This window comes from Charadrius vociferus, unplaced genomic scaffold, assembly GCF_000708025.1.
Source record: "Charadrius vociferus isolate BGI_N301 unplaced genomic scaffold, ASM70802v2 scaffold404, whole genome shotgun sequence".
Taxonomy (NCBI): Eukaryota; Metazoa; Chordata; class Aves; order Charadriiformes; family Charadriidae; genus Charadrius; species Charadrius vociferus.
Window position 1 is genome coordinate 1,365,312 of NW_009648443.1, and position 25,389 is coordinate 1,390,700.

A 25,389-nucleotide genomic window follows, 5' to 3' on the forward strand; every position below is an offset into this window, starting at 1 on the left:
AAGTAGCGCTTGGTTACCATCTGCAGATCACTGGACAGCCCCTCGAGTCCACCTGAGGGTTTAGCGTTCAAGCGCCACAGGTCTCCATGTACTCCGTGTTGCTGTTGTCCTTGGGTCGGGGGGTCTACGGGGAGTTGTCCTCCTGGTCGAAGACCTGGTTTGTGCCTGTGGCTGGGACAGTGTTTGGAGGGTTGTGGTGTATGAGTTCTGGTGGTTCCCCTTCTATGCCTGTTGGTGTTTTTTGAGGTCACAAATGGGGGACTGGACTGTTAGCTAGTGTCGCATTTAGTTCACAGTTTTTCAGAAAGGTCCTGGAGGAGCAACTGAGCAGTTTCTGCTTTCTTGGAGTGATTTGTGTCTAATAGCTGTCTGCTATTCCATAGTATCCTAACCATTTTTCTTTTACAACATGCTTTTTTCTGCTTCAGTAGAATACGTTACTGCTTAATCATGTTCCAGCATCACTGAGGTTATGTTGTCCTCGTACGCTGAAGCCGGTATGGCTGGGTTTTCTCAAGGTGCGTTTTGCTCTGAAGAGCTATTGTATCTTAACAGCATGGGTATGTGAGTGACAATAAGCAAAAGCTTGTTGTGAAAATAGGAAAATAAGTGATTGAAAAGAAAAATTTCCATGGTGTGCATTTTGGGGTTTTGTTTTTTAACTCATACTGCTCTTAGCATGCGAGTCACGAAAGCCCACTCTTTGTACCTCTCCCCGCAGTATCTGCGGTGCTGTCAGGCAAATGTAATAGTCAGAAAAATTAGAGTACTGCTGTAATAAGAATGGCTAAGATAGAGTGGCACATATATATATATATAGAGAGAGAGAGTAAAATATCTTTCAATATACTGTCACGATGAGATAACCTAAACTTATTGATTAGAGTTACGCCAGCGGTGTACTTAGCCCCAAGTAGCTCTTCCATCATGCAATGTTTCATATACAATAGAGAAGAATAAATTAAAATTAATTCACAAGTCTACTAAGAAGACAATGAATAAACACTGATTGCTTGTGTCATAGTAAAAGGAAAAATAGAAATTAGGGAATTGTAGATGGACTTACTAACCCTGAAGGGGGAGGAGGTAAGTTTGTTTGTTGTTCTCTTGTCTCTTGCACCCTCTCGCTAGCATTCCAGTGGGAATACTTACACAAATTCCAAATTACAACCTTGGCAACGTATCTAGTAAAAAACTCTTAACAAGAATGCCAGTATTTTCTAATTGTAGTTAGCTGCCTTACCGTGCTACTTGCTTTTTGCTGATGATCAAAGGAAAACATGGAATATCACAACAGGTTTCTCTGTGTGTTCTTCAACAATTTATGAAGCAAACTCACATATACTGTATTGAATAATAAATAATAATATACTTAATGTTAAATCTATATTTAAAAACAGCTATTGCAAAAGTTTAATTTCTAAAAGAACAGCGAAAGAAAATCCTTAGCCTCTTGTTTTCTACTGAAAGCGAATGGGAACTCAGTAATTTAGATATCTTGGTGTTTCAGAAAAATCTCATATATGTGATTATAGTGTCTAAAATATTTAGTCTTTTTATTTTAAATATATACTTAAGCTGTACTTTTTTTTTTTTTTTTTAAGAACGGTGTGTTACAGCTAGCTTTCTAAAACAATCAAGCTGCTTTTCTAGTTCCCAGGATTATAAACCAATAGTTCTACTCCTATAATAGTTAGCGTGGACTTCAAAAAAGAGTGTAAAGTTACAGTTACTTAGTTTTTAATTTCCATCTTGGCGTGATGAAACTAGAGTTGTTTCCTTAAAATCACTGCCTGTTACTATGAATTTTGTTTCAACAGACAGGAGGACTTCTGGAAGGTGGTAGTTTAGTTGGTTTCAGAGGAATAAGAGAGTAAGTTTTACAGTTACAAAATGTTAAGAAAAGTTTGAATCTAGGATTGCATTCTTCAAGGTCACGTATCATTTATAGCCCTTGTGGTTCTTTATGTCTAGGAAAAAACTCCAAATAAAAATATATGCATCTTTGGAAATAGGGAATTAGATTTTAACGTTGAGGCATGTTTGGTTTTCCTATCTTCCGTGCACACCTCTAAAAAGAGAGCGGTAGTTAAATTGGCAAATTTATTTTTTTTTTCTTTTCTCAAAGGGTTAGGTTTGTTTTTTCCTTCTGACAGAGTGTGGAAGTTCATTGTGTGCTGTTAACGCTGCCTGTGGTGGAATGTGGTAGGAGAACAGCTGCTAAAAACTGAAGGCAACAGTTGAACGGCAACAGAATGAACAACAAATGGGGACCTTATAGAGCCACGTTTATCTGAAGTGTTCCCTTACTGTCTGTAAGAAGATAAACCTGGAATGAGGGATTCACATTTGAACAGATACTGCTTCTGCTTTGTTTGTCTCTTCTTCGCGTTGTACTTTGGGTTCCAGTGCTTCAGCCATGCTGCTTGTTGCGCATGGACTTGTCGAAAAAACAGTCTGGCATTCTCCTTCCTCTTTCCATCAGTTTTCTTTTGGTATTTTTTATCTTTGGTCATAACAATTCAATTTCAACAGTAGTTCCTGTAAATTATTGAGCAAGACCCTAATTTGGATATTAAAAAAAGCTGTAGTTAGTTGTTAACCTTTGTTTTTCAGCTGTGTTTCTGTCACCTGACTAGGGCAAACCTAGCGCTTTCAACCTGTGTTCCTGCTGTCTTTGAATCATTCCTGCGAGCAGTACATTTTTCTGTTGTTTTGAAAATATATTATTGATTTAGCTGAAACTGCGTTTCCTGCACCAGCAAGAAAGTTCTGTGTTTTGAGTGTATTTCCCTGTTTTGATGTGCCACTTAGTTTGCTGTGAGCCAATAGTTTGTTTTGTCCTTAGGTAAAAAAATCACCGTTGCTGCCAAATTGCACATAAGTGGACCTCTCCGTTTTAAAACGGAGAAATAAAGCTTAGACTGGCCGGCTATGAATGTACCTTTTAGTGATCCACCTTTTAATTGAGTGTAAGGGGTAACCCAACTAAATTCCTCCTTTAACTAGTTCAGCAAACAATATTTTCAGATGGTCTTGACTTTCAGGATATCACGGTGATCCTAAGATACCCTTTCAGCTGTAAAAATACTTTTCTCTTCGTAGGAAAACTGGTTTCACCTCTAAGGGTGAAATCTGAAAAGTTCTCACTTTCTTGAAAGTGAGGTTTTGCTTCCCCTGTGCTGTCTCTATTACAGTAAGATAAAGTCTAGCTTCCCTGTGTATTTAAATTTGTCTAGTGGTTGTCTGGATTCTGCAGCGGAGGGTGCACAGTAAAACAAGTAACGCTGAATTGTTGCTGGCAAATATCTTTTCCTGTGTTAAATGCTTGTATTTTGATGCAACTCTATGCTGCTTATTTTGGTATAGCACATAACAGATGACAAAATTTTATTTTTAGCAGGTGACTCCTGCCCAGAGAATGCCGTGCAGGTTATAGCAACATCTGGCCACAATGCAGATTTTCCCGTTGGCCATCAGCCAGTCTCCGAGGCCACTTATAGAATGAACTTGGCTAAAGGAGTCTCAATGTCGCTGCCATCTTCGCCTCTGCTGCCGCGCCAGTCCTATTTGATGCAGTCGAGATCAAACAAAAAGTCTCCAGGTAAAATGAAACTGATGAGCAACTAAAATCTTCGTGGTGCTTTAACTCAGTTTTTGATAACACTTTATATATAAGCAGTGCAGTAAAATCATGTTAATCTTTTTGCAATAAGAACAAGAACACTGAATGCTTTTTGCATGTTCTCAGGGAGAAAGGTATTGGTGGTTAAATAGAATATATTATGTCATATGGCAAAGAATTACTCTAATCGGTATTGCAGATACCTATATTGAAATGTCTGAATATGTTTAAAACTGGTTATTTATGTTTAGTATATCAGTTAGGTAGAAGGCAGCTGCAAAAACCTTTGTTTATGGGTATGTTAGTGACTGTGTAAGAGTGAATGTTGTTTGTGGCTTTTACAGTTAATTTATTTTACTACATGCATAAATATATTAATAGATAAGTTGCTGCTGAAGTTGTGATGAGAAACTTGTTAATTTTCAGCGGTCGTGTCCTTAGTAATGACCGCATACTTCTGTGTGAGCCTTGCTAAATAAGGTGCTCCATCTGGTCCCCTTTTTATCAGCATTCTGCACATATAAATCATTCCAACGCGCTAGCATCGCTTGGGTTCGTTCAGGTCAAAGCTGGAGCGTCAAGTGAGATTGTCCATATTCCTGTTACTTGTGGAGACACTCAACAGTTTTGAGGTTCTTTGTGGTAAAGTTCATAAGGTCTAGGAACAAAGAGTGTCGAAAGTCGGGTTTTGTCAGCACTGAGAAATGTCTTGGTTAATGGCCCATTTTACATAAAATTAAAGAAAAAATGTCGCTCAAAGAATTGCCACAGGATAGCAAATACGGTTTGTTAGCAGTATTCTTGGTTTAAGTTGCCTGTCAATATTTATGTTTTCCTTTCAAAATTTGAAAATAGTAATCTCACTTCATGTTTACGTAATTTTGGGTTGGCTTTGACAGTTCACCTAAAAATGTTGAGCCACAGAATGGTATTTTGTTGGTTTGTGTCTTGCTGCAAGTGATTTGTGTGCTAAACAACTTCAAAAGGTAGGCTGAAGTCCTGGTAATGGAGAAGGAGATGTGATTTCTGCCAAAGACTTAAGTGAGGGTCAGGATCTAACTCCTTTTTTTATCACTGTGGGGGAAATTTAACTGCATTTTGGGTATATTAGAGATAATATCTCACCAACCTCCCCGCTCCGTGATTTAGTTTAGTGACACACGTTTTTATCAACAGAGTATACACTGCTAACTGTTCCTCTTGCAGAAAACGTGTAACAGTTTTGAATGAAAAGCCACATTCACGATGGCTTCAAAGTCATTCCACTGTGATATATAGCCAAAGAAAAAGATTTCTTAAGATTATGAAGTGCTGTGATTGCATTGGCATTTCTGTATCATTATTTTGTACAAATGCCTAACCAGGTGATAGGATGCTGATGGAAGCATTCTGTGCTCTTCCTTTGACTTTCAACACGCTGTAGCTGATGGGAGATGATTTACTATAAATTATCTGTCTAGTATGTGCGGCGGGAGTAATAGAAGAGTATACTCAGGTACTGATTTTAAAGCACTCTGGTTTAGTAGCTTACAAATATCAAGTTACAGAATTTTTCAGGGTACGGTGGATGAAAGAAGCAAGGACTGCGTGGAAGGTTAGAGTAGTGTTCTGAAGTTAAGACATAGCGATGAAATTATCTAAACAGCGGTAGAACAAAATTCTAATTTCAGTCCTCTCAGTTTACAGGTGAAGACAAAGCAATTACTTAGAGATGTATTTTTCAGTGTAAATCATATCATTAATATTTTTTAAAGTCTTTGAAACTGTGTAACAGAGCAGAAGGAAAGATTGTCCCTCGACGTGTAATCATTTGTTCTACCTGTGTTTCTGTTCTGTAGTTCTGTTCGTATAACCCCGGCATGGTGTTGGCCATATATATAAGGTGATACCCTTGCATAACTTATTTCCTTGGAATAAAATTCTATTTAGTGTCTGCGAGACTGAAGCAATATGCTGTATGTATACTCAGTGCTAATGATTAAAGAATATATTCACTGAATGCTATCCAGGTTTTAATGAAGAGTTTTTCATAACTTTTTATTGAGTCTGAGTAGTTTTAGTTAAAAATTTTGGTTAGTAAATTAAAAAGTCAGATTATCCTGACAGTGTGCTTCAGACTTACAAATTCAAAAATAAAAGTTGTAGTTAACCAGTAGTTATTTGCACTAACGTTCGTGAAATGTCTGTATTTGAAGGCTTCATACTCAGTACAATGCCACTTTTCTAACAGATCTATCTGTACTCTAGCTTACATTTATCTAGTCCCGCGTCTATATTTGCTGATTTAAAAATACCTACTTAATTATGCTTACGTGATCAGTGAATAAAAATAAATTTCCTGGTTAAATAATTTTAAAATGCTGCATGGAAGAACATTCTGCAGTAAGAAATGAACTGTAAAATGCTTTACATTTTTGTGTAACTGGTATTGACATTCAGACTCTCTCACAGAGTTAGACTCTAGTTCTGGAACAGAAAGATCTTCAGTGTAAATTAAGTGACAAGTTGCTCTTACTGCTTTTCCTTGCATTGCCCTTTCTGCGTATTTCCAAGTGGGTGTTAATCTGTGGCTTCAGGGGGGTATTTTTGGTTTTGTTTTTTGTTCTGATTTCACCTCTTTGCTTGGCTTCACTACCGCCTGAGCAGCAAGTATTTCTGTCCACCGTCATTTCTTTAAAATGTGTCAGCATTTTGAGTAGGTCTTCAGCAGACTTTTTCCTTCTGTAACTGGTTCATCTACTCGCAAGCTGGTTATCAGTTTCATAAAACTGCTGAAAAAACAGCATTTTAGTTCCATCTGAAGTGATTTAGTTAATGGGGAAGTATGTTTTATACTTAATTTCCTATCTTTTTGGAAAGTTCCACGCTCATAGGTGGGTGGTGCTTGAAAGAACAAATTCTTTGACTGTATCTTGTTAGGCAAAAGGTATTGCAAACATTTTTTACATCTCAGTAAATTTTGGTGATTTACTATATCCTTTAGCAGTAGTACCATATGAAGAACAACAACAACCACCACCAAAATATAAGGCCAGTTTGTAAATTTGCATTCAAGCAATGTATAAATCCAAACAGAAACTGTTAATTTATAATTTAAAATAATGGAAATGTACTTTTTTTTCCCCTTCCTGTCAGGCGTATTCGTACTCGTGTGAACATTTGCTCATTTTGAAGGTTATTTTACCTTCTAGGTTGCTTCAGGGTTTTTTTTGTTTATCTATATTTTTTTTTAATTACAAATGCAATGGTAGGAAAACGATGTTATGCTTGAAACGGGTTTCCCTGTGAATGTTGTATACCTCTTTGTAGTTTCCTGCTCCAGGTGACTCGGGGAGCAGAACACTTTTGCCAGGATGGATTAGCCACAGAGGGGCTGTGGGGAGCGTGGTCTTCTCCTTCTGTCCCTTTAGACTGGGAGGATTTTGTTCCATTGCTTGTTCTGTGAATAATGTAATTATCAGTCCTCAGGTTTGGACTCATCTCACCGAGAGAAGCACTTAGATACCGTAATGCTTTGCAAGTGAGAGGTATCTGTTCAGAACAGATTTGGAAATTGCCCCTCTGGGCACCCCCTGGACCAGCACGGGGCGTTTCGGTTTTGGTGTCTCTTTGAGACCGCTGTCCTGACCTCTCTGGTCCCCTCTAGGTCGGGGTTTGGGCTTGAGACTGCGCCGCTCAGTCCTCGCGTGCTGGAGACCGGTGTGTTGGCGTTGCTGGCTGTTTTGCCGTTCCTACCGCAGTGGGCAGGAGCGGTGACAGTGAACGCGCCGAGAGAGGCACCTTCGCTGCAGCGCCTGTGTGGTCGCAGCCGCGTTTTTCCCATCCACCTGCAAGTAGGTCAGGCACTGGAACCCCACAGCACGTGGGCAGGCAAAACTCGGGAGAGCAAGCTGAACTTCTTTGCTGGGACACGGAAAGCTGCGCAATCCCCTTTGCACAATCCCTGTGAGTAACAGTGCGTTTTAATTATTTGCATAGGAGGTGTGGGAGCTTTCTCTTTGTGAGAAGAGCTTGGAAGAGTACCAGTGTTTCTGGCCCCAGTTCCGTCCTCAACTCTACCTATAAAAGGAGGGAAGAGAGAAACTACATCTTAAATTACCGAGGAGCCTAAAATTATGGGCAGAACTTAAGCGACCGGTTTATTTGGAGTCAGCAGCATCCGTAATGAAATAGTTCATTGAGGAGGAGGTGGGTAAAAGAGCAGAAACAGAACAGGCAAGAAGCTGTCAGCAGGACAACTGGGCAGGGGAGCAGTAAATGAAAAACTGTCACCGCAAGTTAAGTTTCTTCTGCCATAAAGCTAGAATGAACGTCACTTGGATTGGTAATCTTCAGGTGTGCAACTAAACCAATATTCAAGTTCTTAACGGAGTAATAGTTAATTGTACTCCGCTTTAGGAGCGTCAACTAAAAGAATGAAAATACAGATTGATAAAGGAAGTTCCAAAAAATTGGTTGGAGTTTAAGGTGTGAATGAAAGATACTGCTGCTGCCCTCGAAGTAAATGTGTACTGACTTAGATTATTGATACCATCACGCTTGAAAAGAGAAAGGAAGCAGCTGTACTTTTAAAGACATCAGTGAATGCCAAAGGTGACTGCTAGAAGAGTCTTCCATCAATGTGTAGTAGAACTTTTAGTTGGTTTTTAAATTAAACTTTTCATTAAAACTTTTCATTAATAAGCAAATTAATCGGCATACCTGAGCCTTGAGACTAGACTAGGCTAGAGAACTGGTTTCACCTCAGGCTGCAGTTTGCGCACGGATCTTGCTATCACCGGGAAGCAGTTCCTCTCGCGCGCAGTAAGCTGTCCCAGCACCAGGTCCTGCCGCTGCGCAGGGGCGGTCCCCACCATCGGTACAGGTACAGAGTCATTAACGCTGGTGGCGGGAAAGCCAGTTCAGAGGATTAGGAAGGAGATGCGTAATTACAATAACCTTGTGGAAAATCAGCTTTTCTGCAGGCAAAAAAAAACCCATTAAAAATAGATCAGAAACAAAAAATCAAGTATTGTTAGGGAATTGTATAGATCTGTAGTTCATCTGCCTCTGGAAGATACTGGTGTAGCTCTGATCGTACCAACTTTAAAAATGTACGGTAGCGCTAGGAAGGAGCTGAGAGAAGGGCTGCAGGAATGATGAAAGGTGTGGAATGGCTCTGAAGCAGAAATTAAATAGATTTGGCTGATACTTTTCTGCGTGGAAGAAAGACAATTGGTGGGAAAGGGAGACTGTATGATTACTATTTCATGCGGTGTTGGGGTGACCTGCGGATGGTGCAGATTGTTAAGGAGAAGGAAAATCCACATAGAACTCTTAAATAGAAGGTGACCACTTCTGACTTGGGAAACGATAAGGCGCTTACTGCAAGTCAGGAAAAGCGTACCAGGGAGGTGTGTTTTCCCTGATTTAAGATTCTTCTGTGCTGTTTGCTGCTGATAAAATACTGTCCCAGATGAAGCTTTTATCAGACCTGATTGAGCCGTCCTACGCTTTTGGAAAAGAGCTTCCATTGTGCAGGTGTGGTTCACACTTGAATGGCTCCTTTTGCGCCCATGGACTAATTCATGTGTCCCATTCTGGATCAGTGCATGAAAATAAACTAACCATGACTTTTCCTGGTCATTGCAATGTTGTGTATCAGATCTGCAAGTACTGCAAGTCACTTCCACGTTAGTTTGTGAGGAAGAAAATTCAACAAAGGGTCTGTCTCCTCCACAGCCTAAAGTGTGCGTGCGAAAAATACATCCTGAAGGTATTTCCATTCTGATCTATTTTACATGACTGCTGCACATTGCTCTGGTTCTTTTAGGATGATTGCTTTTTGATGTTCGACTGTGATACATCTAATTATATTTCTGCTTACAAATGACAGATTTGGATTATTGTCTCCTTAAAGAATGCGGGTTTTGTTTCAAAGGAATGAATGTATTTTTAGCTACTTTCACCAGGGCCAAGGCCCCTTATTTTTGTTACGAAATAGCGTTGAAAGAGCACCCTCTGGTGGTGGTTGGTAGCTGAGCTCAGTTTCAAAAATGCTGTCATCTCATAGTCTCTGGGTAGAGATACAGTAGAGATACAAACATACGTTCATACATGACTTGCATTCCCTGCCCAGTATTTCCCGGCTAAGAAATGAGGTTATCGCCATACTCCCATGCTCAGGTCTGGGTGGAACTCTGAAAGGGCGGGTGGGTGCCGTCGCGGTGCCCCAGCGCTGTCGTACACCCCGCTCACACCCGGGGCACGGCGAGTGCGGTACATGGGCTGCGGTGCCACAGGTCGGGCTTTGCCAGCCCGCTCCCGCAGTGCGGGACCTTGGGGAGCCCCAGGCCGAAATGGAGAGAGCTGCAACTTGTCTTTAAAAGCGGTCATCAGCCTTCAAGAATTCATGAAAAGAGCAAGAAATCAATGTAGTTATCAGAGACTTAATGTGGCATCCGAGACTGAGGATGGGGCACTTTGTATGACTGTGTGTGCCATAGCCCAAGTATACTGTGGTTTCTCAATAATAAAAGCGTGGGATGTCTCGGAGAACTTTGGCGTGCCCTTGAATCTTAAGCCAAGCAGAAGGATTCTATCTGAAGACCCAAATTGAAGACAAGAAAACCACCTTATGAAGTGCAAAGTGGTACAGGTGGCATTGGTCCTGCAGTCTCTCTCCGGAGCTCTCTGAACAGGGTTTGCTCTGCTGGTGAGGGAGGTCGCAGACCAGAAAAAGGCGGAAGAGCTGAAAGCCCGAAGCGCAGTCCTCAGTGGTACACTGGCAATGAGGAGGAGAGGAGGGGAGTCGGCTCCTGGAGCTTGTTTGCAGTGTGCAGTTTACACGCCACGTACCGAGAGAAACTGGCAAGCCAGTTCTGTTTAATCCAAGCGCTGCAAGCGCTTTCGAGGGAGGGAAGTGCTTCCCGTCTCCCCGGGGCGCGAGGAGGAAGCGAGACCCCCAAGGCTGCAGCGGCAAAGCAGCGCTTGGCAGGGCAGTGGCACGGGGAGGCGCCCGTCCCCAGGGACTGAAGCTCAGTTTGGGCTTGTTTTGTTGGTTTGGGGTTTGGGGGTTGTTTTTAAAACTTGTTTTTTGTTGTTACTTAGCATGTGTTTTTGCCGGTTTTGTTGTTTAATGGGACATTCACCTCCTTTGTTTTGAAAACTCTGCCTTTGGTTACCTCGTGTATATTTAACTTAAGGAAAGGTGCTGGCTATATCCTTGCTTTCTTGAATCTCATTGTAAAACTAATTAGAAGTCGTCACTTGTCAAACGCTGCAGTAGCGTCTGTGGATGCGGTTATAGCGGTCCACATATACTAAAAGAGTAAGTAGCCGTGGACACTGAGGCATGGTCATGATTGACAAATGTTGGCTTCAGAAATAGTGAAAAATCACCTTTACAATTTAGGAATTTAGCAGTAGCCTTTTGCTTTTGTCTACTGGAATTCTTTTTTCATGAGACTACTTGATAAGTTTGTGAACTTTTGTGGGAAGGAAAGATCTTGTTTACTAGCTTGATAACCAAGCCCCTTGGTTTTTTTTAGCTCGGTTTCCTTAGGAAATGCAAGAGCTGAGCTTGTTATATAAATCTTTTAGCTGGAGTATCACAAGAAACATTCTTCATGAAATATGCCCAATTCGGCATGCTCGCTCTGATTTTATTGTTGTTACGAATAAAATAAGAGTAATATACAAGATACGAAAGTGGAATGCGGTCAGTAGAATGGTTTTCCCTCGTGGTTTGTCACTGTGCCTGCTGTACGTATTTAGAAGTCATTTGGCTGCAGCATGTGGGGTGTACTTTCTCTTACGGCGGTGTTACACGATAGAGAGAACCCGAGATTGTAGCTCTGTAAGAGAACAAGAGGTTGTGTTCAAGTAAGAAGGGAAAATCACTGTCTATTGCCAAAGCTGGGGAAATCCACAGAAATACTTTTGTTTCAGTACCAGTGTTTCTAGAGACTTCCGGCTAATATTTAGGTTCTTCCGGATGAAACATTGGAGTCGCTTACCACACCTCAGGCTCACAAAAACTTTGGAAGTTTCAGGTGACGGTGTTACACACGTTCCACGAAAGTGGGATTGTCTTGATGAAAATTTCGGACAAAAATTTGGGTTTGACTTTTCAGTCCCAGTGATGATGGTGTTTCCCTTCCCCACGCCATTTGAATATCGTAGCTTTCCAGTGTGTAACTTGGCCAGTTTCCCTGTTTATGCTTTTCCAAAACTCTTAGTGTTGCAAATGCCTTTATTAATATAAAATTCTGTCTACGTATTTTTCAGGATGTGGATAAATACACGGTGGAGTTTCGGTCCTATGCTCTGTTGTGCATCGGCGCAGCAGTCTCCCTGCCGGCGCTGTCAGTCGCTGAGTTGGGCTCAGAATGTCGCGCTGTGTTTGTAGTGCCAGCAGACGTTTGCTGAGGCCGCAGCAGCACTATGCTTTGTCTGGTGAACCTTTAGAGGGCAGCATCGCCGCCCTTCTGATGTGTAGTTAACGTTTCCTCTGGTTGCTCCTAAACCATATTTAGCAAAGAGTAGGATCATAAACGCCCTGGAACCAAAGGACGAAGCTAAAGGCAGAGTAAGGAGTGAACCGGTTTAATTTTTGAAAAGTACGCGTGTGTGTGAATACACAATTCTTCTTAATACTGATGGTGATGTGTTTGACCTTAGTGTGTTCGTGAACTGGGACTGCTGCTGTTTAGTGAGACCACAAACCACTAACAGCCCCGAATGTTTTCTTTTGTTTTGTCAACTCCCCTTCACCACTCCTTGTGAGCGGGGCACGTGCCAGTATTTGGAGAAAGTACTCTGTAATATAAAGCTTCTTGGGTTTGAATTATTTAGTGTGTCGATGCTGCAAGCTGTCGGCCTGTAGTCTTTGTCTCCTAGCTTCGAAGATGCTGATAACAAAATTGTCTTCCTGTTACAATGGAAAACAAAGCTCTGAGCCGAGGAGGCCCGTGGAAAGTTGTCCGAGTTTGAACACGAAGAAGTCACACACTTTATGTATACAGGAAAGTTTTTCAGGTTTATCACAGCGCGCAGATTGGTTTTGTTTTCCAGCAGGCTTTGCATTCCAAAAAGCCCAAAGAGAGTGTTTCTTTCTCACGAGAGGGGGGTGCAGCAGCTCGCTAGTTCTTACGGTAGCAGCTGTGTATGTAGGAAATAATTCCTCTACTTGTTTTGCATCGTGGATAGACACTGTACATACAAAACTTGCAGCCCATCTGGAAGAAATTAATCCACTCAGCTCATTCCCATTGCAGGTCCGATCCGGAAGCCCAAGTACGTGGAAAGTCCTAGAGTGCCCGGTGAGGCAGCGCTGCCCCCGAGACAGAGATCAGAGCAAGGAGAACCCGGCCAACATGGTAAGAGTCTGTTCGGTGGCACTTGATTTGGTACAACAGCTGCTCATGTCAGACCGAGTGATACAGAGGAGCCTGCATAATAAGGAAATCTGATTCTTTCTTTGTAAGAATGTTTTGCAGATTTAACATGCTCGTGGTAAGAGGGAGATGCTTGCCATTACGCTTACGTGATCTTTGTAATTATCTCAATTCTTGGAGCTGCGCATGTACTGCAGGCCAAATGACGTCCGGGTGTTGTTGATCACTACGTAGGCCAAAGACCTACTGGAATTTTTCTGAACTTGTTTTGAATGTAAATTGATTCCAAGTGTGTAGCTCTGCACTGGGTACAATAGTTCATTTTAGAAATTTTGTAAAAGCTTGCTAAATAAGAAGGCAGTAGCAGTAGACTCCTGTGTTGGCAAAGCTGGGAAAAGCTACCTCCTTTGAGTTAATTGGTATTCTTGGAAAGTTTTGTGTCCGTTGGTTTGACTGGTGCATAATAGAGTGTGGCTTTGACAGTGAATGCCATGGTCAGTGCAAACGACCCCTATGTTGGTATATGACTGTAACATGCATTTCATCAGCCCTATATTTTTAGATGAAGCTTTCAGTGTAACTGACCTCGTTAAAGTCGTTGCATGTAACTGATGAGGTTCCAGCTGAACAATTTTTTTTCCTTTTACTTCAATTTTAAAGGAAACTACAGTTTTAAAAGCCCATGTTTTCTTTTTTTAAAAAAAACCCTTGTTTAGGATTCTTACTATTGAAAATAGAACTTGCTGTAATTGTTCTCACCATCTTCTTCTGTATGCCCCATCGGATACGTTGTGGTTACCCTGGTCCCTCTTGTGCCTCCATCTTCACAGCCGTCGTAGTGTTGTGTTTGATGTCCAACTGGGACAGTGTGTAGTCCTCGTCTCCCTTATCTAAAAGTGACCATCTCGTGATGATCCTCCTCTTCAGAGTTGTACTCCCAGACAGTGCGACTGCTGAAGGTCAAAACTAAACTCCAGTGTTTAAGGGTTAAGCAGTGGTCGCTGGGTTGAACACCTTAGACTCTTGCCTTTCATCCCTGTTGCTGAACTCAACTTGGCACTATGCCTAACATTTTCTCAGACTTGTCAAAGATTAAAATTTGAATATAATAATAATAGGGTTTTGTAACCTTGATAGAAGAATGAAGATGTTGATTTAACAAACTCTGTAATTTCCAGGATTGTAATTTTAAAGATTAATTGTAATCCTCGAAATGAAAAATTTTCAGAGAAATTATATTTTCCAGCCAAATATTCTAAGACCTGTCAGTTTGCAAAATATTCTGAGATACAAAAACTTTTGCTTCCAGAAAAAGACACCATTTCATACATTTCCTCCTTTTGGGATTAAGTGAGAATCAGATAATTTGGTCTTCCAGAGTAAAACCTTCAACTGTCCACCAAATTAAGAAATACATGCATTCATGGTAAACGGTGAAATGAGGAAGAATGTTTGACCAGTAAACTACTCGCGTTTGCAAACCGTGGGGTTTGTGTCACTCATAAAGCTGAAGCATTGCTGGGGCAGTGCTCACTGGTCAACCTCTTCAGCTACAGTCACTCTTTTCTATGTTGTTCTTCCAGTCTGCAGCTTGGGGAAAAACAGGCTGTTTACTGCAAATACCACTGAACGTCAGCCGGGTCTTACAGGGTTGGATGCCATATGCTGTTGATGAAGAGCGACTGCTGTCCCCACGCCCGTCTGGCGCAGTGAAGCTGTAAAGCAAAGCCCAAAGTCGAAGGGGCAGTGTCCTGGTCTGAGGACACTGCTCTGCGGCCGGGGGCTCGGGCGGTGCAGAGCCTGCTCCTTCCTTCATTGGCTCTTTACGCGGAGGCTGGGACAGGACCACGTACTGTTCCTTTGTTAATGTGCCAAAGAAAGAAATACTGTATAAGGGTTTCTGCTCGGGAGGAGCGTTGCAGGGTGGTGGGCGATGCCGAACTCTTGGCAGCAAAGAAGGAAAGTGTCAGAAGGCGCTCGTGGGTGAGGTTGCGTTGGCCGTGGGGGTTTCCCCCAGCAGCCTGCGATGGGCTGGTTCTGGTGGAGGTTGCCCCGTTTTGAAGTTTGTCTCGTTCCATCTGTTGGACACCAGAATACGTTTTAAAGCACTGTGCTGATAACAGTAAATATTTTTGCAGCCAGAAAAGCTGGGACATTTAGAACTGGTGTCACATCCTTTGCGTTGCAAGCACAACAGAAATGTGTGGTATTAGTTGGAGTGTTAACTGTGAGATTACAAAACATTTGTGTTATTAACCTCTACTTTTCACATTTTTAACATTACAGAAAACTTTATAAAAAACTACTGGAACAGAATTTCAGTCTGCCACTGAGCTTTGATAGTGCTGAATTTAATGCCGCTGTCAGGAGAATAATCACGACGATCATCAGTCCAGTGATGAACTGGTTGCGCTGTTTTGACTGGGTTTTCTCCCCTGGATTTGTGCAGATATGCAGAGGATCAGAGACCCGCAAACTATTGCTAATGAACAGAAAGTTGAAATGGCATTAGCTTCTCTGTTGGACAGATTGCTGACAGAAGAACTGGTGTTTATGTATGATTGTACTTTTTCTACCTCTTGGAACAGTTTCCAAATGTAAGAATAAACTTAACCAACTTTTTTTCCCCCACTCCACAGCAAAGCCTGATAAAGATTCAAGCTGTTCTCCTGCAGCACAGGAACTGATGACAAGACTGGGTTTTTTACTGGGAGAAGGGATCCCAACTTCTGCTCATATAGAAGAGAAAAATGAAGTCATGGTAGGATAATGGAAAATAATACATTTGATGTTCATCCTGTTTCTGGGAGGACTAATGTTACTTCCTGTATTTGCTAGTTGTAGTGACTTCATACTTACCACAATACAATCCATTTTAATAGACGCATGGTAGTATAATTGTAAATTAATTATAACAAGTGTTTCCTTTTGTTTGAAATTGTGTTTCCCTCTTAAAAAAAAAAAAAATCCTTGGCATTTCTGGAAGTTACATCTGATAGACTATGAATGTGAATCACTTCTAGGGTTCTCTGCCTTATTTTAGTATTTAGGAGGAACTTTTTTTCCCTCTGTTCTCAGTGATTTATGAGAATGAAAAATGTTGGTGATTTGTTACAATAGGAGCATGCCTTTGGGGTGTGTGTGTTTGTTTTTTCCTGAGGAGTTCACTTCCATTTGACAGTCTTTCTCTGTCATTTGGGGGTAGAGGAGTTGGGGAGAACAAGCCGCTACTATCCGTGTGAAACTCGCCTGCTAGCCGAAACTGCACAGTAACTACCAGTCTCTCCTTCTTCCCATCCTCTCCCTGCTTTTAGTCCCAGGCCTCGTAAATCGTAGTGCATCACTCTGGTTTTTCACATTGGTGAAACGCGAATAAGGCTGCGGTTCTAGCATTCATAACCCAAAGAATAAATACTGGGGGTGGAGGGGAGGGGTACCCTGTAAAATGTTGAATAGAGAAGAAATCTGCCTCACTGCAACTCTTCCACTGAACTGTGAAATACCCTTTTTTCTTCAGAAGTCACTTTTTCGGTGTGATCTGAAAACATATCATTAAGGTTCCCAATCAAGATAAAGCTGCTGCCTCTTGAAGTTTTTGCTTGAAAAATGGGCTCTTTGCTTTGTTCTTACTCTACTTTACCTTGATGTTCCTGATTCTCAGCACCGCGGTGTACAGCCTCCGGTGCAACGGCTGTTCCTTCCTCTCCCGTTGCAGTGCCCAGCAGCCGGCCAAGGCGTGAGTCCCTGTTCCACCCTCACGAGCAGCACGACGTCGCCCAGCACCGACAGTCCCTGCTCCACTCTCAACAGCTGTGTTGGCAAAGCAGCAGCTAACCAAGGGAGCCCCTGCGGAACCATCAGCAGCCCCAGCTCCACCCTGGAGAGCAAGGACAGTGGGATTATAGGTAAGCATCTTAACTAGTAATGCCATTACGATAAATTAATCGTCTCTTAATAGTACAGGTCGGAATAGCTGCTTCATGTCGTTGTGTTTGATTTTATGCTGTCCATGGATCCCGTTTCAAATCCACTGCACTTGAAAGAGTGGAATCCTATTCTTTGCCTGTAACAGTTGCTGTTGTTAGGTGTGCATTTCTCTTGTTTTGTTTTTCTGGTGCAGTTCTAATTTCTCCGTGTTTTCCTTTAAAATCATTCATTTCCTCTCTTTCGCTACATTTCTTATTTCCTTCTACCCTTTTCCTTTTCCATTGCGTATGTCTCTATAAGGCATTTCATAGTGGTGAAGCACAGCATAGCTTGAACTGGGTTTAATTTCCAGCTGAGCAGAAAATAAGTGATGCTACTTGTCATGCGAATAACCTAAATCAAACTGTTTAAAAACACTGCAAACTTGAGTAATTGGCATGAAAATGAAGCTAAAATGGGGCATCACGGAAGAGGTGAAATTGTGTGATCCTCTGCTGAACAGACTGAGCCGAGGCTGTGTGTGCGTCTCCTGTGGGGAGGGAGGCAGTTATCGTTAGGGAGGCAGCGGCCATCGCAGACCAGCTGTTCCGTGGCTCCTTTTACCCACTAGCTGAGTATTTCAGTAAGTCTGCTCAGTGCTAAATCGTAGAATGGTTTAGGTTGGAAAGGACATTAAAGATCATCTAGTTAGTTAAAGAAGAGATCTAAACTCTTTGCTGTGCCGTCTTCCCAGTGTCTGCTCCCTGCCCTGCTGGGTCTCTGCACCGCTATCTACGTGCACCTTTGGGCACCCAGGTGGCTGCTTTAACACTGTCTTCTGGAAGGTCAGAGTAAGATGGAAAAAACATATTTTTCATGTTATAAACTTTTGTAGGAAGGTCTATTCTTCATTGGTTTAGTAATTTATTTTTTTTAAATGTGTGTTTGCCTCTTATAAAAAGAGGAGTCATGTTGGTTTGGAATACTTCATTGTTCAGAGATCTAAACCAATGTTTTTGTTCATTTGTTTAAAGTGATACCACACTGAAAAACTTAGTTGACTTTGCAAAAAAGTTTCATGACTGCACGCTGTTTTGCATGCAACTTTTGTTTATATCAGTGAGAGTAGTATCAATGTGAGTATAAAAATTGGCATTACTAATACACTGAATTGGTTCTCGGGTAGGTGCTACAGAAGGGGAAAAGGGGATCCTCTTTCTCTGTTAATTACATGCAGTCAGCCTTACTGAGCTCTCCTGCGAGGTTCTACAGCCCACAGGTGGGATGCCTGCCTGTTCTGGATGTGCAGTTTAATGTCACAGAAGATGCATTTCTTATCTTGGAATAAATACATTTACAGTATCAGTAAGGCATAGTTCATCCAGGACTATAGAAGCAGCTGCTGGTGTTGGAGTGGAGTGGATTCCTCCTTTCCTTCCAGAAAGGCAGGATAGTAGGCTAGAGCTCTGTTCTTTAACCTTCTTTAAAACCGGTTCTTGACTGAGAGCTTCCCTTCTCTCAAGTGGATGAATTTAGATAATGATATGAACCTACTACCCATGCTTTGCAAGCTCAAAATATTCTGAGTATGCCCATGTTCTAAAGGAGGTCAGAACTAGCCTCAAGTTTGTTTAAAGTACTAAAATTGGCATGACAACTGCATCATCCATTGTATTACCTTGTAAGTGCTAACAGTTTTAAGAATAGATTTTGAACTCGGTGATAACAGTTGCTTATTGAATTAATGAAAAGGAAGGAGTTTCAAAAGTAAGAGAAACGTGAAAGTAAGTCCTTTATTATAGAGGGAGAAGAGAGGATGGTGGATTTGTGAAGCGTGTGAGTGTGAGAGTAGGGGGAAAAAACCTAGAGAACATATGAGAGTAGGGCGGAACTCCTGTATAGCTCCTTCAGTTGAATATATGTGGTTCATGATCATGGGACTGTATGAAAATTATCTGCCACAGTTCTGCCGAGCTGTTATTCATGTCTCAAGTTCGAGGAGAATTTGAACATCCTTTGGCAACCCACGTCTATAAGGGCACGAGACTGAGAAGGGAAATAAGAGACACCTCTCTGATAAATGACTGTGGCCTTGTTTTTTTAAATACAAATGTGTCTGTGCATTGAAATTTGTTATGAGTAGTAAATGTGCACTTTAAATTATGTTTAGCAAGTATACGTTTTCTAAAGTCTTTGTCAGAGTTCATCCAGCCATGAAAATAGGTTGCTCTTTCCTGCTGCTTATGTGAGCTTCCATTGTGTTTCTACTCCCACTGTGTTTTCTGGGCCAGCAGACTCTGATGGGAAATCTGTCTTTTCTCCCTTCCCCTCTTTTTTCCTTATGGTTCAGGTTTCTTTTAGTTTTCTAATGTTCTACTGCTGTAGTCAAATTCTTCTTTGCTTCTTGAGTTTGACATAATAGTAGTGGAGGCAGGTTTTCATCTTCAGCAATGAACTAAGTGGGAGAAAAGACCGGGCTGCTGGCCAACATGTCCGCTTTTCTGCACATTTGCCGCTGTTCCAGTATGGAAATCTTGGGCAGTAAGGTTTCCTGATGCTACATTTCACCCCAGGAGGAATCATAGTTTTAAATAGTTGATGTTTTAGGAGAAGCCAGAGCTTTTTGACACAACTGTGAAAAGGGAGCGAGCTTGTCGTACGGAAGCACAGTCTAAGCTGCGTGCAGAGGTTAATGGAATGCCTGAAAAGCTTTTTCTTCTGTCGCCTCTAAAATGTATGTTGTACTGTTGGTATTTCTTAGAATGTGAGCTCTTGAATTTAAGCATCAGATCTTAAGTTTCTTGTGAACGTGAAGCTAAGCTGGAAGAATGCAAAGTTGTATGAGTGCCTCATCGTCCTGCAAGGCCGAAGCTGCAGTGCAGTCGATGTGAAAGAGGAATAGTTGGTGGTGCTTCTGCCCGGAGAAGCCGCAGCGTTCTGAGGAGCAGTCTGTGCGTTTGCATTTTGATGGCGGTCTCATAGGCCCGAATGTTTTGCTTAATGATTGTAAATCAATTGAGTGTAGAATCATCACAGACAATGTGATAACCACACCTTTACTATTCAAAATTTTAGCCTGGGGAGGACCCACAGTTCATATAGATACTATTATTCGAACTGGCATTGATATTTTTGTTTTTATTTAATCCTGATGGATTAAATAAAATCATCCTATTTTGGATTTTCCTCTATTGCATACAATCAGATATAAACTAGCAGTTATAATGAAATACTTTTTCTTAGAAGCTGGGTCAAGGTAAGAACAGCAGAAGTGTATAAATGGGTAATCTTGAAAGAAAACTTAACTTTAAGTAACGTTCCTCTCCTCCTGAAAAAATGGAGCAAACAAAAAAAATCCCCCCAAACCAAACCAAAACAGAAAAAAAAACCCCTGCTACCACTTTTCCTGTCTTCTCTTTTTTTCTCCTTCATGTTTTATTTCCCCTAATCTGTTGATTTATTTGGTTTCTAGTCTAGACCTAACTTTATTCCAAAACAGCTTTAAGTGACTCTTTTCTGTTTTAAATGCTGTTATCATTGATTTAAGTTAACTTTCAAGTGTTCAAAATGCATTGAGTGTTGGCTTAACCTTTAATAAATATTTGTTGTTCAGTTATTTAGTGAGAGCTTAATGTAAGTATTGAAAACGTTTTAAATGAAACGGAGTAATTTCACTATTAAACACAGGAAAACCAGTATATATTTGCAAAGTGTTCATATGAGAGCACATCGGTGTGGTTTTATCAAGCATGACTCAAGCAGGTCAGTAGGAGTATAAATTCTTCACACCTTCAGTTACTGCAGGAGGCCTTGATTAACTACAGTCTTGAGGAACTAAAGATGCACTGTAATAGCCCTCACCCACCAAACTGGAGTATTTGGAGCACTTTAGATAACGCAGTTGGTGTTGTTTTCAGCTTTCATCAAGTGAACCACTACAGCAGTAGAAAACTACCGGTCTGTAATGCAGCATCCACAGACATCTGTGTGGCCTTTAGTTGTCTTTTAGCTGAGGATCTGTCTAGCTCTATCTCGCTTATTTTGGGGCATATGAAATTTTCATAGCAAAAAAAGCACATCTTGCTGCCAAAAAGTTTCACGTAGTATTGAGAAAGTCTTTGTTAGTGTGTTCTGGTTGGTTCATAATGACATCAGAAACAAACGAACAAAGCAAGCCTTTATTTGAGCCTCCAGTTCACTTTATACCGCAGTACACTGAAATACTATAAAAACCTAAATCCGTATTTTAATATAATCCAAAATTTTGTTCATATACATGCGTCTAGCCTCATATGCTCTTTCTGGCAGTGAAATATAGTAGGTACTTGAGAAAGGAGCAGAACAGCTCGGTCGCAGGGAGCTTCCTCTCGAGATGAGTTTAGCAGGTGCGTGAGAGTGCAGGCTGATTGTCCTCCTCGCGTAGGAACCTGCCTGCTGTAGGTGAGCTAGATCTCTGAACAGCGTTGAATTTTTATCATTTACGCTTCATAACAGACAGGATGTTTGATCAGAAGTAGGCTTGTGGAAAGTCTTCCAACTTTAGAAGAACTGTGCAAGTATTTTCAATTAATTAAATTTTGAATTCTTTTTGGAAAATACTAGTCTTCAAAAATGTGAATTATCGAAAAGATGCATTTGATTATTTTTTTTCTTGCTCTAGATGCTATTTTTACTCCTTAATGAGCTTTTGTCGCCTCAATGTTTACAGAATGGTTTGAAAATTTGCAAGATAGGTTACAGAATTTCAGTTTTTAAAAGAAGTTGGGACATGTTTTGCTGAAATAGTAGATTCTTCACATAAAGTCAAAAATGTTTTGGTTGGGTTGGGGTTCTTTTTCCCTTCAGCACAAATTACATAGATCTAAAGATACACCTGGATTCTTCAGAACATTTTCTTGCCTCCTTTCTTGGGTGTTTTTCCCAATCTGAGAGGCTGTGTTGTTTGGCTTTTTTAGATAAAGAATATTCCTTAAATTTAACAAAATATCCCTGAAGAAATGCTTGAATGTCTCCTGGCCCAAAATGCTATTCAAGTGTGAAAATTAATGTGTGTTAACACGAGTGCACCATTTTCCTCTGATGCGTACTTCAGTTGGGTTTTTTCCTCTCTTTGTCAGCAACTATAACAAGTTCATCAGAAAATGATGATCGCAGTGGATCCAGTTTGGAATGGAGCAAGGATGGGAGTCTCAGAGCTGGAAAACATCAAGGGGTTAGTCATGATCGAAGAACAGATAATTGTTCACCGGTTGCAGAAGAGGAAGCTGTCGGATCTGCTGAGAATTTGCCAAAAGAAGTACAAACAGGAGAGGGTCCTGTTCCTTATGCTCAAAGTTCTGGCTCTTTAATAATGCCTCGTCCAAACTCTGTTGCAGGTAAAGTCCTGAGGTAGAGAAGAGGATATTCGTAATGATAGGAGATTTCTGTTGAACCTTCCTGTTGAAGTTACGTTGTTAGTATGAAAGTATTTTTATAGGACAAAAAGAAGAAATCGTAGGTTCTAAACTGAATAGATGAGCATTACCCAAGTTGTTTAAAATTGTCATCCAGAGGGCTTTTATAAGTAATAGTAAATATTGGTTAGATCAGGACTTTTGGAACACTTTAAAAGTCGATCAGTCATTCTAGGACTGTGTCTGTTGTCAGCTAACTCCCCGAGGTTGTTTCTTTTGCCTATGCTCGCGTTTGCTAGATCTGTAGATCTAACTAACACTAAAAGCAAAGTCATACTTTGATCTCTGTTGAACAAGTGACGTATGTATTTTTTTAAAGAACTATGTGAAATTCTGCCTTCTAGTTGAACCATTCACCCAGCAAATGTGAGTCGGTTCAGTTGTGGTAGATACCTGTGTGACCTTACCCTTACTCTGTGTAAGTGTTGGGAAGTAGACACATCTCTGAAAAAGCACTTCTGACTTGAAATCTATTAGACGAGCCCATCAGATTCTAACAGTAATGGGCAATTTGCTTACATAAATTTAACCCTGCAAAAAAAATGTTCTGGTGGTGTTCGGAAGCATGGGTGCCATACATGTGGCAGTAGGTTTAGCTAACTACAAATTCAAAGTTAAACAACTTGGTGAATGCAGAGTGAAGAAAACTTCAGTAATGAGGTCAGGGCTTGGGAGTGGCCATTCCTAGAGGGAAGAGGGGAGGATATAATACTTCGTTCCAGCTAGAAAATATTGTCAGTAAAAGGGAGTATTTTTAGTATAAAAGATGAAACAAAAACCGATGCGTGGAATTTTCTTAGTATGATAAGATGTAAATGGGAAAGACTGCTAGTAAACCAACTTTTGAAATTGTCAATGCAAAGTTTTGGCAAAGAACATGCTAGCAATTTTGACGAGAATCTTTGAGGTCTCGCAATAGCGCTTTAAATTTTGGGAAGTTACAGATTATAATAGGAGCTAGTCTGTGTTTTCGTTGTGAAGGCACAAACATTTTGGTTCAGCTCAGAAAAAAAAATTCTCCGTTTCATTTTCAAAGGAAGTATATAATGTGTTTATTCCAGAAAAGCCTGGCAAATTGTAGTATATTGGAACTGCAACGGAAAAAGATGCTAATGTGCAGCTTAGTAAATGTTATCGAGAACTTAAGACTTGTCAGTAATAGCCAAAATCCAATACTTTCAAAAACCAACACAGTCCTACATTTAAAAATGCTTCTTGAAGTGTCGTGAGAGATACTGAAACACACACTGCAGTCTTAATAAAGGTAATTTGAGGTTTAAGAATACCGTGAAAGTTATTAGCACATTGTTTCAAAATTGTACTGTTGGAGGATTATTTTGCAGCAACATGCTATGATAGGAATGCAAAAACGCCAGGGTTCCCGGGGGGAGAGTAGCAGAGTTCTCCATAAAACTGCTGTTATCACAGGACACAGCTTTCTGGCTTTCTGCAGTGTGTGTTCGCTGGAATCATCCTGTTGATGGCCCTGTTGACAAAGGGAATGTCTTACAGTGAACAGCAGCAAACAACTGTAACGGTTTTACATGTCTCTACCTGTTTTACATAGTTACAAAATTACGCATGTTAGAAACAATTTTTGAGTCTGCTTTGAAAACAGCTTGATTTATCTGCAATTTGCCTATTGAATGAGCTGAGTTGTAGTTTTAGAGCGCTGAAAAGTTAATGCTCTGCGCAGATTGTCCCGTGTCGAAGGAGATGTAGTATCCTGATCTTAGATGTTCCAGTATCTGATAGTGCAGAGATTTTGACTAAAGATTTTTGTGAAATCTAGTGTGCTTTTAAGCTGTAAATGACTTTTCTGGCTTTTGAGTGCCCGTGCTAAATATCCCTCTTTAAAAACTGAATTCTTGCGCTACAAATGCAAGAAATTAAATGATTAATCTGCAGTATCCTTGCAGATAAGGGTGACTGAAAAGATTTTTCCTGGATGAATGTAGTATTGGAAGTTGACGTACCTCCAATCCCTGCTAGAGAAGCCACAGTGCTGTTTTAGGAATCATTGAATCGTGTCTTGCTGTTACTGCTTCCCCTTTTATTACATCTCAGTTCCTATTTTGGAGTTCTGAGATGGACCGTAACCATGCCATGCTCCTGCTTTTCCTTTTATCTTGCATTACTCTCTTCCTGAAGAAAAATTTCTAGTTCATGAACGTGACGAAGATGATATTACAAATCTGCATCGTATGTCAATCTCGTGTGTTCTGCTCTGGTTATCGTTTGCAGCATTTGTATTACTTGCATGTTAATCATGTTTTTCCCACGCACTTGACCTGCATTTCAATGTAAAACTAGTGCTTTTTGGAGACGGGCACTAGTTTTGCTGACTCTAGGACATGACTGGGGAGGAAGCAGCAACCACCTTCTTTTCGTGGATATTATAGCACTACTGCATAATTTTGGGGGAATTTCACTCAGAACTAAATGGCTTTGTTGCCAAAGAGGACTGCAAGAGCTCCCTTTCGTTGGTATAGCTGCCGGAAATGCAGAGCCGCAGATTTTAGCTTTGGCTTCTCTTAGACTTGTGAGTGCCTGGGTTTTCTGAGTGTTAAAAAAAGCATAGACTAATTTAGGTTGTAAGGGGCCCCTGGACGTTTCTGGTCCACCATCTCACTGGAAGCACATCCAGTTAGAACAGTTTGCTCAGGGCCTTCTTCAGCTGAGTGTTGAGTAACTCCAAGGATGAGTGTTCCCCCATGTCTCTGGGCAGCGTATTTGCGTATCCTCAGTGAATTTCTCTTACATTACATCTAGTGTGAATTTCCCATGTTTCAACCTGTGTTCGTCGCCTCCCATCCTGTTAGCGTGCCTCTCCAAGAAGAGTCCGCCTGTGGCCTCCTGTTAGGTAAAGAATGACAGTAAGCTGCTGCCTCAGCCGTCTCTGTTCAAAGCTGAACAAACTCAATTCAAACCCTGAGACCTCCTCCCAGTGGGATGCAAAGGAATTCTGCCCAGCCTCTGCTATTTTTAAAGTGACATCCACAGGAGCATTGGCTTTTTTCGGCTCTGG

At 41.0% G+C, this 25,389-nt stretch overlaps 1 protein-coding gene across 1 annotated transcript in view; it reads left to right on the forward strand.

The window, feature by feature from the left end:
- Window positions 1-3,456: 3,456 nt before the first annotated feature.
- Window positions 3,457-25,389, forward strand: part of TANC1 (tetratricopeptide repeat, ankyrin repeat and coiled-coil containing 1) — a 53,661-nt gene continuing 31,728 nt past the window's right edge. The window contains exons 1-5 of the mRNA XM_009885465.1: window positions 3,457-3,604; window positions 12,883-12,984; window positions 15,642-15,763; window positions 16,718-16,907; window positions 22,026-22,283. Coding sequence (XP_009883767.1) covers window positions 3,505-3,604; window positions 12,883-12,984; window positions 15,642-15,763; window positions 16,718-16,907; window positions 22,026-22,283 — 772 coding nt within the window. The 5' untranslated portion in view covers window positions 3,457-3,504. The remainder of the gene's footprint in view (window positions 3,605-12,882; window positions 12,985-15,641; window positions 15,764-16,717; window positions 16,908-22,025; window positions 22,284-25,389) is intronic.